This window comes from Chlamydotis macqueenii, chromosome 1, assembly GCF_036417535.1.
Source record: "Chlamydotis macqueenii isolate bChlMac1 chromosome 1, bChlMac1.mat, whole genome shotgun sequence".
Lineage (NCBI taxonomy): Eukaryota > Metazoa > Chordata > Aves > Otidiformes > Otididae > Chlamydotis > Chlamydotis macqueenii.
The window spans coordinates 184,614,388-184,628,039 of record NC_141556.1 but is presented as its reverse complement, the minus strand read 5'-3'; the positions used below and the strand labels follow the sequence as shown (position 1 = coordinate 184,628,039).

At 43.0% G+C, this 13,652-nt stretch overlaps 1 protein-coding gene across 2 annotated transcripts in view; it reads left to right on the top strand.

The window, feature by feature from the left end:
* LCP1 (lymphocyte cytosolic protein 1) overlaps window positions 1–10,392 on the top strand; it is a 50,822-nt gene extending 40,430 nt beyond the window's left edge. For both annotated transcript variants that reach the window (XM_086771838.1, XM_010130195.2), the window contains exons 8-16: window positions 138–280; window positions 2,280–2,375; window positions 2,797–2,992; window positions 3,676–3,754; window positions 3,953–4,067; window positions 4,914–5,047; window positions 6,294–6,417; window positions 7,331–7,455; window positions 8,909–10,392. In XM_086771838.1, the coding sequence (XP_086627964.1) occupies window positions 138–280; window positions 2,280–2,375; window positions 2,797–2,992; window positions 3,676–3,754; window positions 3,953–4,067; window positions 4,914–5,047; window positions 6,294–6,417; window positions 7,331–7,455; window positions 8,909–9,041 (1,145 nt within the window). In that variant the 3' untranslated portion in view covers window positions 9,042–10,392. The remainder of the gene's footprint in view (window positions 1–137; window positions 281–2,279; window positions 2,376–2,796; window positions 2,993–3,675; window positions 3,755–3,952; window positions 4,068–4,913; window positions 5,048–6,293; window positions 6,418–7,330; window positions 7,456–8,908) is intronic.
* The last annotated feature ends 3,260 nt before the right edge of the window (window positions 10,393–13,652 follow it).

Genomic DNA, 13,652 nt, shown 5'->3' with positions numbered 1-13,652 from the left:
GTCATGCTAACCCAGCTGGAATTTTGGCAACACTTTGATCACTCACTTTTAGAAACTAGTGTAGCAAAATGCATAAGAGAATTTTCCTCTACAACTATTCACAACATCATTAATTTTTTTCTTTTTTTCCTGCTTAGCCTTGATCGCTCTTCTGAGAGAAGGAGAGAGCCTGGAGGATTTGATGAAGTTGTCTCCAGAGGAACTGCTGCTGAGGTGGGCAAACTATCACCTGGAGAATGCAGGATGCAACAAAGTCAACAACTTCAGCTCAGACATCAAGGTATGAGAAACATTGACCAAAATTAGCAAAACAGCAGCTCCACACCCAAATCCCTGTGCTCTGAAACTGGAGCTGGGTACATAAAATCATTTAAGTGGGGTTTACTTTTCTGCTCAGTAGTATTCCTCGTCCTCCTGACCTTCCAGTGATCACTCCCACCTCCAGCACACCAAATGCCTGGGAAAGGAATGGCTGCTGGCTCTGGACAGGGCATACAGTCTCTACTGCTGTATTTTCAGTTCCCTGCTTCTATTGCTCTCCTCCTTCCTAAATGTTCTTAAATGCCTCTTGGCCTGGCTTTGGTTTGGAAAGGCTGGACCTTACCCAGACATATAACTAGATGTATGGGAGGAGAATGGGTGTCTTCCAATTCCCCTACTTGATCTTTGCTTCAGTACAGCACCTGGGTTATGTGCTCCTCTGTCCCAGCCTTTGCTATAACCCTGCATGTGCTTACCTGCAAGTTGTAATTCAGTGGGACTATTCAAAATAATATAGCTAAATGGGGAGGTACCTGCAACTATGGGTCTCTAGTTGATGCAGCATATTTCATGTACTTGGGACTTCATGGACTTGTGGGTGCAGATTTTAGCAGAGCTTTCTCTGTAGGACCTTCATTCTTCCTAGACAGATATATTTGAACCTCAGTGGTGCACACTGATGAGTTTCAGACACTAAAGCTACAGTGTGAGGCCCAGCCAGCATCCCAGGGCTGTAGGTGGTATATCAGGGAAGGTGTATGAGCTGGCTTCCAGGCAAGCCAGGGGCTGGCCAGCACACCGATCTCACCAGCCACGACCTGACCTGGCCGCTTCCAGCACTGAATGGGAAAAGCCCCGCTCCAGAAGTGCCTGGCTGTAGGCTTCACCAGGGACCAAAGCATGAGAAGTCATTTACCATGACTTACTTGACATACAGAAAGAAATATCACAGAAGGCAACAGGAGGGTCTGAGAGTCATATTTGACAATACGATTTTTATTGTAACAGATCTTTGGTTCACTGGGTGAACTGGAGAATATCCATGGAAAGGGAAGGAAATGGCATCTTTCCCATCTTTCTTTAGGCTGGCCGAGAGGACTGTAATGCAACTGATTAAATTCTATCTACAATTGAAAGATAAATTGCACTTACCATATTTACTGTTTGAAAATAAGGCGCGCGTTTCCCTCCCAGAGGCCAAGACTTTGGCCGTTACAGCCATTCTTTAATTAAAGTGTGTCTCCCCACCTCACTTCTGCTTTCTAGATATGTTGGGTAGAAATGCAGATGTATAACATTTAAAATAATTCAGTGTATCTATATTTTGAAGAGTATTAGTTGAGTTACTGAGTCAAGTCCCTAGACACCAACATGTAGCTTTATTTTAAGTTCTTTGAGTTATTTCTGAAGTGAGATTAATATTTTCCACACATGGAAGCAACATTACATTTCACGAAAGATTAAAGAGACAACATGTTAAATCCTTGTCTTGTTCCTGCCCTTTTGCCTGAAAAATACTGATACTGTTGTCGGTTTTAACTTTTGTCCTTGAAAACTATGCTTTCTCTTCCGTAACTGTTCCAGCATTGCTTTGAAATCCTTTAAACATCTGCTTTCTCCTTCTGCATTTTCTTTTATTAAATGCTTGGCAGTCTGACTTCTACAGCATTATAAAGGTATGCATTTTCTTTTCTCTAATTTAATGTTTGGAGCAAGTCAATTTTAATATCTCCTTGTTGTTGCTGTCCTTTTTGTAAGTGCAACACACAGCATTTTATCTTGTGCGTTGAGCGTTCTGCAGCATATATATATTGGCTTAGGGAAGAAATAGATCTGGCAAATAGTGTATAAAGTAGGAATTGCTAAGTGCTTCCAGCTTAATTAATTTAATTATGTAGCCCAATGATTGATGTAATAAAAATGAAGCATGCAGGCACATTGTTCATGGGAGCACTGGCATGCAGAACCTGAGCTTTAGATGTAATTTTTCTTCCCTTTAATTTCTCTGTCTGTCACAGGACTCAAGAGCTTATTACCATTTGCTGAACCAAGTTGCCCCCAAGGGAGATGAAGAAGGCATTCCGGCTATTACTATTGACATGTCAGGATTAAGGGTAAGATGAGATAAGTTTAGAGTAAATGCCGATATTTTCTGTCTGTTCCTCGCATTGCTGGCCAACTCAGAGCTCCACTGGGATGCCAGAACAAGGAAACTCTTTTTAGCATTGCAACATGATTGTGTATTTCAGAAATCAAAGTTTTCAAAGAGTTAAATGATGTGTTTTGCCTTTCATTAGATATTATTGCTGAAACTTTAACCACCATTGAACTACATTGATAAACTAGTAACATGTAATAAGTATATTTAAATACATTTATTTGGGAATTTCATCACACCATTCCCTTTTATATGGCATATAACTGTAAAAACAGTGAGATGGCTGGATTGTAGGTAGAACCCATTTGAAAGCACAGACCTGCTGTTAGTAAAAGTGGTGAGGGTGAGGCTGATGGCCCCATTCTCTGCCGATGCAGGAGAAGGACGACGTCCAGCGAGCGGAGTGCATGTTGCAGCAGGCGGAGCGGCTGGGCTGCCGACAGTTTGTCACAGCCACCGACGTTGTCCGGGGGAACCCAAAGTTAAACTTGGCCTTTGTCGCCAACTTGTTCAACAAATACCCTGCGCTGCATAAGCCAGAGAACCAGGACATTGACTGGAGCTCTATTGAAGGTAAGGAAAATGCAAATAAAGGATGTTTCTGGCCCCCCGTGCCACAGTATCCCCAGCTCTGAGTTGATGATACGTTCACTTAACTGTATGTCCTTCAGACATATATTCACTGCACCGTTAGCACAGGCAGCCTTGAGAAAGGGAGGCTGCTCTTTACCTGTATGTAGTTTCTGGTATTTCAGGGGTCTGTTCTTTGGCTAGCACATGTTAAAAGATAAAAATATTTGTCTGAACCAGTAAGGACTATTGAGCGTGCTTGTTAGTTGAAATTAAGAGTTGATCTGGCTTTCCCTTAATTGAGGATATAATTTAAAAATCGGATCTTGTGTAAACTTTGCTGCTGCTTGCTCTGGGTTGGGGTCAAGACCAGTGGTATGGATCATTTGCTGAGCTTCAGGTCCATCTTTGTCAGCCTCATAGTGAAACTGCTTATGCTGGGACACAGGCTGTTCTTGAATTTCTGAAAGCATTTTAAGGCCAGTCTTCCTAAATACTATATTATGTAGGCATGAAGAAATATTACATGCTGCACCACGCTCTCTTATTTCACACGTCAACCAGTGTCTCCTTCTGTTTATGGTTCAGTGTACTGTAAATTTGGAGTTATGGTTTCATCACAAGACACTTATTTTACTGGAGTGTTGTGTTTTGCAGGCCTGCTGATTGATGTATGTTTTTTTTAGGTGAGACAAGGGAAGAGAGGACATTCAGGAACTGGATGAACTCCCTGGGTGTTAATCCACGTGTAAATCACTTATATAGGTAAGAGGAGGTATTACACTTCCTTCAGATGATAAATACAGCCAGCAAATTGTTTACAAAAACATAAAAACTTTTGGACCCTATAAGAATATATGCGGCTTTTTTTTTTTTTAATCTAAGTTTACCTCTACTAATAGTTTAGTTGGGTTCTTTTCCACTGTTCTTTGGACAATGATATATCTTTTTTACTGTTTTCAGTGACCTCTCAGATGCCTTGGTTATCTTCCAGCTCTATGAAAAGATCAAAGTGCCAGTAGACTGGAACAGAGTGAACAAACCACCATATCCTAAACTGGGTGGCAACATGAAGAAGGTAGGAAAAGCTGGAATAGCTCCAGTAGCAATGCCTTATTCTCAAAGGATGTCTTTATCATTTCAAACAGCAATGTGGGCACTCGTGTTGCTCTCAAGTCCCAAGTACAGCACATTAAATGATTTTTTGTCTAGTCGGTGAATAATTTTTCATCCTGAAAAAGAAACATGTTTGACTCACTGGCTCTGTTGACAGGTGAAGAATATTTTTAAAGTAAAAAGACTTGATACCTTTTGTGCCAATATTTAAGAACTGTATTTGCAGACCACTTTTGCTACTGTCTTAGTCACCAGTTATAATGCATCTTCACCGTGAGTCCTATGGCACCAGCTTAATTGCAGCTGTCTGGATCACTGCTCTCCACATCAAACAAAGACAGTGATGATAAGCATTCTTGACCAGATGCCTCAAGAACCGGTCATAGAGTTGCTGCTAAATAGAAAGCTTTCTCCTAGCTATCTGGATGAGTAATTACATCCAGTAAGGCCAGAGCAATTAACTGACCTAAAATATTGACAGGGACGCTAATCCTTTGTCTCAGTGCAGTGCCACGATGCTGGGGATACCCATGAGCCATAGATTCGTATTTTCCAGGGTAATCTCTTTTTCAGGCCCTGATGATGAAGTATAACATTTCCTTCTACATTAACTGTTTACCATGGTATTTTGGGGATGGAGCTGCCTGCTGGTAGTCAAACGGCTGCAGTACCACAAAGCCCCACAGCTCCTGTTTGCTCAGAAGGATCTCTGGGCTAAGTGATCCGAAGAATTAAAAGTAACAGTGTGTTGTCTTCTTTTTTTTTTTCTATATTTTTGAACTGCACTAATTGACTCTGTCATTAACAGCTTGAAAACTGCAACTATGCAGTGGAACTGGGAAAGAATCAAGCCAAATTTTCCCTTGTTGGCATTGCTGGGCAAGATCTGAATGAAGGAAACCGTACACTCACGCTGGCCTTACTCTGGCAGTTGATGAGAAGGTATGGCAGTCAGACACAAACTTCAGAGTGTTTTGGTGTACTCAGTTTGTGCTGTAATAATTTCCTGATGCTGTCACTGAGAAGGCTCTACAGGCTACAGCTTTCTCACTCCTGTTTGCATTTATATGCAAATACAGAGTAACCTTTTGCTCTATCCTAGTTAGGGATGCGATCGGGAAGAGCATTATGTTTTGAGCAAGGCCATTACAGTCAGCCCATGCAGAAGATTATTATTGTCACTATCTGTGTAGCATGAATAAATGTTCATTGCATGGAAGAGAGAAAAAGAAGTTGAAAGGTCTCTGTATCAGGGAATAGGGAGAATGTACTGGAAAAAAGGAATTGATCCAGATGCTTTGTAATCTGCTACCTGAAGCGGATGTAACTCAGCAGCTCTCCCCACTTTAATGTAATTCTGCGTGTGTGTGTGTTTGTATGTGTGTTTAAAAGCTCCATAATTGGATGTAAAGACACCCAGTGGTTAGGAACTGAATACAGACTAAATTCAGTCTATAACCAAGGTATAGGTTTATCAGGCAGGTAATTAATCTAGGGATGTGGTGATTAATTGCCATCAGTTTGGGATGTCTTGCCTAGGTGCATGCTGACATATAAGAAAAATATTCCAGGCTTGTATTTATGCAGAAAGTCAGTCTGAGGTGAGCATAACAATTCCCTTCTGCCCTTAAAGCCAGTGACTATTTTTGTAAGCACTATGAGAATGAGTCATTTACACCAAGATCCACTAAGAGGGACCTTTTAGGAATTTTGAGTATCAAAAACATTTGACACTTTCAAAACAGTGACTGGGGAATTGAGGATGAATTAGACCCATTACATCAGTGTGTAGTTGTTTAGAGCATATGCCAGTTGATAAACCAAAGTCTCAAACTCTACTACAAGCTAGGCAGAGAGCCACCTATTTTTACCGTTTCCATGCTTTTATACCCATAGTTCCTCTAACCACCACCAGGTGTTCCTCATCATCTCCCGACCACCAGGTGTCCTCGATTTTGCTTCTCTTAGAGAGTCCCTTATTTTTCAATCCCAGGGCTTCTTATATTCATTGCCCCTAACACCATTAGATTAATTATCATGTTATAATATAATTCATATACAGTGTGAGCATGGTGGGGAATATCAGGTCTAAGAGGTGGTGATCCCAGTTGAGCTGTGCACATACAGGATGATTCTGAGATTACAGTAGACTTTGAGCAAATGCAGGTATCCTGGCTTCCCTATTAAGGTACACCCTGAATATCCTTGAAGACATTGGTGGTGGAGAGAAGGTCAATGATGAAATCATTGTCAGCTGGGTCAATGAAACACTGACTGCAGCCGGGAAGGATTCAACCATCTCCAGCTTCAAGGTATAGTTTTTTATTGTTAGAAGTTTCTGCTAAGGAATCCCTTATTCAGTGTGTTTGTGTGCATCTTATATACATTGCCTGTATATAGACATATATATGCATAGACATACACAAACGACGTTATGATGTAATTAACTACATAGTCTGATCATTTTTCATTCCCTTTTAAAGGCATATTCAGATATACACATTTTATTAAAGGAGTTTTATTATGAAAAGTTAATAGAAACATGATATGAACATAACAGGAATCACTTTGAATGACAGTTTGGCATAGGAAATCAAAGCATGGAGCCAGGAATGATGACTGGAATTAAGCAAGAACTGCTGCGCTGTTGATTATTAAACAACAGTAATTACAAATAACAGTATAAAAAAGAACAATAGCCATATGTTTATAATCTGGTGGTACCATTTAGGGGTACCTTGCCCTATTTTGCAAGGTACCATATAAACATGGAGATGGACCAGTTCCCAGAGAGCTTCCAATTTTGCTAACGCATTTGCGACACTCCCCAAGCTGGGGAACTCTCAATGGATGTAAATCAGCAGTTTGCACCAGGCAAAGATAGATCCATCAGACTTCATGTAATGAGCTCAGGAGTCACACAGCTGGTCCCCCTCACACCTTCCATCAGTAGACGTGTATCAGTGTCATCTCCCCACAGGAAGCAAACTCACTAGCCCAGCACCGCATCTTTTGCTTTAATGATATCTTATTCATTGGGGAAAAAAAAAGAATCCTTGAAAGGGTTCTTAGTCTGCCTTAGATAAAAAATGATGCTAAGCAGCCCTTTGTGAAAATCTAAATGGTATTTGACTGAGGTGTCCATTGCTCTTGAGCCTAGACTCTAGCTTTGTGGGAGATCTGTGATCCTGTTCTTCTATCTAATTGTATTTTTCATCTATGCAGGATAGCAAAATCAGCACCAGCATGCCAGTCCTGGATCTCATTGATGCCATTCAACCAGGATCAATCAAATATGACCTCTTGAAAACAGAGGACCTGAATGATGAGGAGAAATTAAATAATGCTAAGTACGTTCGTACCAAGTGACACTTAACATGAGTTATCTGCTCAGGCTGGCCTGACTCTGTCTTTGAAAACTGCTCTGCTATCATTCTCATCTGGCACAACCTCAACTGAGAAATACCTCCAGAGTTAGAAGCATGAAGGCTAGGAGTCAGACAGTAAAAAAAGACTATCAATGGAAATGAAGTGTGTAATGTTATAATTCCTGCTTTATAATTCCCTTGAAGGGATCAAAATCACTTCGCTGCACAAGCTCCTATTTTCTCCTATTAAATTTAAAATTCTTTCAGAGATCAGGGAACAATGCCAACAATAGTGAGCCATGGAAACCAGTGATTAGAGGTCATGATACCTCTTTAGTCACATACAGATGGAACAAGGGCATATTTAAGAGAGAAGGGGGAGGATAGGATTCATGCCTGAAAAACTGGTTTTATGGATGTGGATATTGATTTTTTTTCCTGAGTGCAAACCATTTCCTAGCAGAGAGCCAATCCTGGGGGCATTTCCCTTTCCTTTCAGAGTTACACAGATGACCTCCCTGTCTGATCATCAGTTTAGCTCCTCCTTTGCTCTGTGGCAACTACAAAAGAGAAAAGGATGACTGTAAGGCAATCAGAGCTGCTATCATTTTTATAAAGACTTTTCCCACTGTTCTTTTTTCCTTCCATTTCCTACCATCTATTCTTTCTTTCCTTGCAATCCTACGTGTGCTTCTCTCCATACTTAATTTCTTCATCCCTCTGCTGATGTTTTCATCTTTTCCCCTCCCTTTCTTCCCCCCACCCCCCCAACATATTTATTTGCCTTTTGGGGAGAATTTCACAAAGATACATGCTCTGAAGTGGGAAGAACCTGGGATTTTTGTAGCTTTTAAAATGAAAAAATAGAGAGAAGAGACATACCCACTGGCGAACAACCAGTAGCTGTGCGACTGCAGTCTGAGCAGGGAGATGGGAGGGTCAGCTTGCAAATTCTGGGTATGACTCAATGAGAAGAGAAGTCCCTGAATGTTGATTTGCAACAACACTGATCTCCACCACCATCAGCTTCTGCTTTCTATCCTTGTGTATTTGTTTACGTGCAAAGACTGAGTCACAGAGATTGAGGGGGAGCAAGACCAGAACCACTGGTTGTGAGGGTCATCTTTCAAGGGATGGGAGATTAAATGTCTCATACCAGAGTTTGACCTGCAGTCTCCCATGCTGCAGGTAATCAGTGCTTTAACTACTAGGGAGTACATGCTGCCTTTTACTGGAAATGTAGTTTTCTATGAACCTGTCTCATGCATTCCTATAGAAAAGTTTAATTTTGATAAATCAGTAAGAAAGTTCCCAACACACTCTGGTATTGATCACGTAAAAAAATTCTTAACAGAAGGAAAATTAATGCTACTGCACTAATTTCTTTCTTTCTTTGTTTTTTTTTGTTTTTTTTTTTTTCACCTCTGCAATGCAGATATGCCATCTCTATGGCAAGAAAAATTGGAGCAAGAGTCTATGCCCTTCCAGAAGACCTGGTTGAAGTAAAACCCAAAATGGTCATGACAGTGTTTGCTTGCCTTATGGGAAAAGGCATGAAGAAAGTTTAAAGCACAAAAGACTTGTACTGATGCCTGGTATTCACCCTTTTGATTCCCTCAAACTGGATGCTCTTTTGCGTATCAAGGAAATATGCAGGTGTTCATGATTTTAAGGCATGAATGTTATATGCAGTTCCAGATCATACAAAAGTTGTGTACCCATGTGTATCCAGGAAATGTTTTGTTTTGGACAGTAATATGTGCTTGATTTCTTTGTCTTATTTTCCATTTTGCTAGATATAACCATTTCATATTCCTGAATAAGTTTTCAATAGCAAGGCCTATATGTATACTTTTCTTAATGGATACCAGGGTTTTCTGTCAGAGGTCACTTGGAGATCTTTGTCTTGGGAAGTACAGACAGCTTTTAGGATTATGAAATGTTATATACTGCTTCTGCCTGAAAATGTCTTCATACTTTTGGTAGCATTTCTGCCATATTTTCCATCGGTTTGCATCTGGAATAACAAAAGAGGTTTCCCCAAGCCAATGCAAGTATTTGACTATATTTTTGGAACTGTAAGATCCTCTTAGGAAGCTCTTGTGTAAAGAGAGAAGTGTGTGGGGTCTGCAATGTGTTCCTGGTATGTGAACTGAGCAGTACTTTTCCCTGCAAGTTGTGCTTCTGCCCTCAGTGGCATTACTCACAGAGTACATTACTACTCACTGAAAAAAACATACCATAACCTGGTCCTCCCAGAACACCTGACCTCTGGAACCTTTGCAGGAAATGCTCTCCAAAGGATAATTCATTTTTATGTCATAATACACTCAAAATGTAAGCAGATTGCAAAGCATGATAGAAATGAAAATCATGTTAAAGAAACTAAAGGGATATATTCAGCAGCAATATGATAAGAAGTGAACCAAAGAGACACAGAATGATGTATTTATGTAGTGCATAAAAAATTAAACTGTTAACTTCACAGACTTGCACTCAAAGGGCTGTGGCCTTGATGCAGGAGAGCATTTAAATCTGTGCTTGCATATGAAACACATACTAAAATGCTTCCCTGAACCCAGGCTGGGATCCTCAATGGAAGATAGCTTTGCGGCTAACAAGGCGCTGTCAAATTGCCTCAGTAAGGACCGAGCCCTGTCTACAGATAGTCAGTGGGATATATTTGCACTGAATCTCTTCCTTGGCATGAGTCATTTACTGTTCTGGCCTTTACGTGGATTTTACTGTGGCGAAATGCAGAAGGAGGGAATTTTGCCTTAATGCAATCCCGTTGACACAGTCTCAGTTACCTCCCTCTCCCCCTCCCTCCCCTCCAGCCCCTTCAGAATTGCCTTAATAAAGAACCATTATTCAATGATGTGAGAAGTCTCTCCAAATAAAATGTTCTACAAAGCCAAATGCGTTGTATTCTTTGCTTTTAGTAATGCATGCACTAATGGGGAAGTGTGTGTCATAGAGCTGAAATAGGAACAGATTTAAAAAAAAAAAACAACTGTAGGCTCTCTAAGGATGTGTCTTCCATATTGTTACTGAAACCACAGACTGCAGAAAACAGGGAGAAGTATTTCCTAGGTCATTTCTGAACATGCTGCTCTGAGACACTGCCAAAAACGAGACACTGTGCTGGCTGGACCTGCAGCCTGACCCAGGATAATTTTCCCCATTCGGCGCAATACCCGTCATCCTCTTCCTTTGCTAATATACAAAAAAGCAAAAGCAGGAACTGAGAGAATGAAAAACTGCCCACTGTAGCAGAAAAGCAGGTTCAGGAACACCTAAGGAACCCGAAGGTGCACAAGTCCATGGGACCCGATAAGATGCATTTGTGGGTCCTGGCAGATGAAGTTGCCAAGCTGCTGTCCATCGTATTTGAGAAATTGTGTTTTGGTGAGGCTTCCAATGACTGGAAAAGAGGTAACATAACCCCCGTTTTTAAAAAGAGGAACAAGGAAGATGCGGGAAACTACAGGCCGGTCAGCCTCACCTCTGTGCCTGGCGAGGTCTTCCAGTACTTAAAGGGGGCTGTCGTAGTTCAGCCCCGATCGGGACCAGACTACGCAGTCTCTCTCTCGCTCCCCCCACCCTCCGAAAGAACAGGGGGAGATGATATAAGAAAAACGGCTCAAGGTTTGAGATAAGGACGGGGAGAAATCCTTAAAGTTACCGTCACGGGCAAAACAGACTCGACTTGGGGAAAACTATTCATTTATTTCTAAAATTAGCAGGAGAATGAGACAGGGAACAAGATAACCTCCCCCCCCACCCCTCCCTCTTCCCGGGCTTAACATTATCTCTACTACCTTCCCCTCCCGAGTGGCATGGGGGGGGGAAAAGGGAATGGGGGTCGCGGTCAGTTCATCACGCATTGTTTTACGCCGCTGTATCATCGTCAGGGGAAGAACTCCTCACATTCCTCCTCTGCTCCAGCGTGGGGTCCCTCCCACGGGCCACAGTCCTCCGTGAAACTGCTCCGGCGTGGGTCATCTCCTCCACGGGGTGCAGTCCCTCTAGAACAGCTGTCCCAGCGGGCCCTCCACAGGCCACAGCCTCCTTCAGGCCTCCACCTGCTCTGGCGTGGAGTCCTCCACGAGCTGCAGGTGGATCTCTGCCCCTCCGTGGACCTCCATGGGCTGCAGGGGGACAACCCGCTCCACCATGGTCTTCACCACGAGTTGCAGAGGAATCTTGGCCAGAAGCCATATTACTCCTCCCCCTCCTTCTTCACTGACCTTGGCGTCTGCAGCCGTTCCTCACAACAGGCTGGCAGACGTCTCTCAGGATCCTTTTTACATCTTATTCACTTCTCATCTCCTCTCCACTTCTTGCAGCCAGGCCGGGCCGAGTTGGGCCCAGTCGGCTGCCCGGCGGGAGGCCAGAGGGTGAGGCCTACAAGGCCCATGAGGCTCGCGCCTCCCCCTCTCTGCCCCCGCTCGGCTGCTTCACATCTTCTCCTCCTCTTTTTCCTGTTTTCCCCTACTTAAATACGTTATCGCAGAGGCGTTATCACGGGACATTCTGCTACCAATCGTCTCGGCCTTGGCCAGCAGCGGGTCCGCCCTAGGCCCGGCCGAGTCCACTGAACAAAGGGGAGCAACTTCTAGCAGTTTCCTACAGAAGCTGCCACCTTAGGCCCCCCCTCACTAACAAAACCAGAACAGGGGCCTACAGGAAAGATGGGGAGAAACTCTTCAGCAGGGCCTGTTCTGATAGGACGAGGGGTAATGGTTTTAAAATAGAGGTAGATTCAGATTAGACATTAGGAAAAAAATTGTTACAATGAGGGTGCTGGAACACTGGAACAGGTTGCCCAGAGAGGTGGTAGATGCCCCATCCCTGGAAACATTCAAGGCCAGGTTGGATGGGGCTCTGAGCAACCTGATCTGTTTGAAGATGTTGGGGGGGTTGGACTAGATGACCTTAAAATATCCTTTCCAACCCAAACCATTCTATGATTCTACAATTCTATGTTTGCAAGCTGCAGGGGCCATTTTTGGATAGATAGCCAGTTAGGACTGAAAAAGCCAGTTAATCCTGCCTGAAGACAGCCCTACTCCAGGTTCCCTGTCTGAGGGAGATGCGCTTGCCCCAGTCTCAGGGGCAGACATGAGGGATAAAGCAGACAACAGATGGGAGATGGCAGCAGCACCAGGGTGTGAGAGGGACGATTTCCCTCGGTCCCAAATGGATGCTGGCACTTGCTACCCCCAGAGAGAAGAAGCTATTTTCAGACACAGCATTTCCCATTCACCAGCCCTTAGCAACTCAAGTTTTTTGTACAGGGCTAGGATTTTTAGAAGAGCCTGCTAAGGGAGGCAGGGAGAGGAGGCTTCCACACATCACGCATTTCCCATAGGCAAGATGTAGGACTTCAGGGTCCCTGGAGACAGAAACCTGCCTCTAGCTCAGGCTCTGGAGAGGGATGACTTTATTGAATATATGTTTTGTGAAGGGAGCTACTTTTCCTCCTCCTCAGCACCCCAGCACTGGGGATCTCTGAGCCCCAGCCTCCAGCTCTGCACCAGCAGCGAGCCCTGGCCCCAGCCCTGGCCCCAGAGCAGCAGGGAGAGATAACCACGAGATGGCAGTCACTAGACCTGCAGTTTTAGAAACCGGCTTCCGTGAGCTCCGACAATGCTCTCTTCTGGGAAATGGAGAAAAACTGGGATATTTAACCCTAGGCAAAATGCGAGCACCTGCCAGTGTGCAAAAGGCAATAAGTGCTGTTGGCAGGGATACTGTAGTAAATGCCTCACCAGATCTTCATCCCTGTCTCTATAATCTACCGTGAAAAATAAAGCTGTCATGGACCTGGAGGTGTGGGAATAGCCGCATTCCGGTACAGGAGTACAAACACTTTCAGTTTTCAACACATCTCTGTTAAATTGGATATTCTTTATTTTTTACGGACTTGAGGTTTTGCTTTCATAAACTGTTAACAGTAGCCTGTAATAAAGATCCCAGCAGCTGCAGAAGAGGTTAAACCCATGACAAACATAAAAAAAAAAAAACCAAAAAACAACCAGAATCTGGAATTTTTTACTGTTGCTTTTCTCCAACTTTTTCCATCACTCTTACAGAAAGCAGCTGTCTTTGGGATCCACTCCCAAATCAAGCTGGCTTTGTGAGCACTCCCATTATTGATTTTATTGCACAATTAA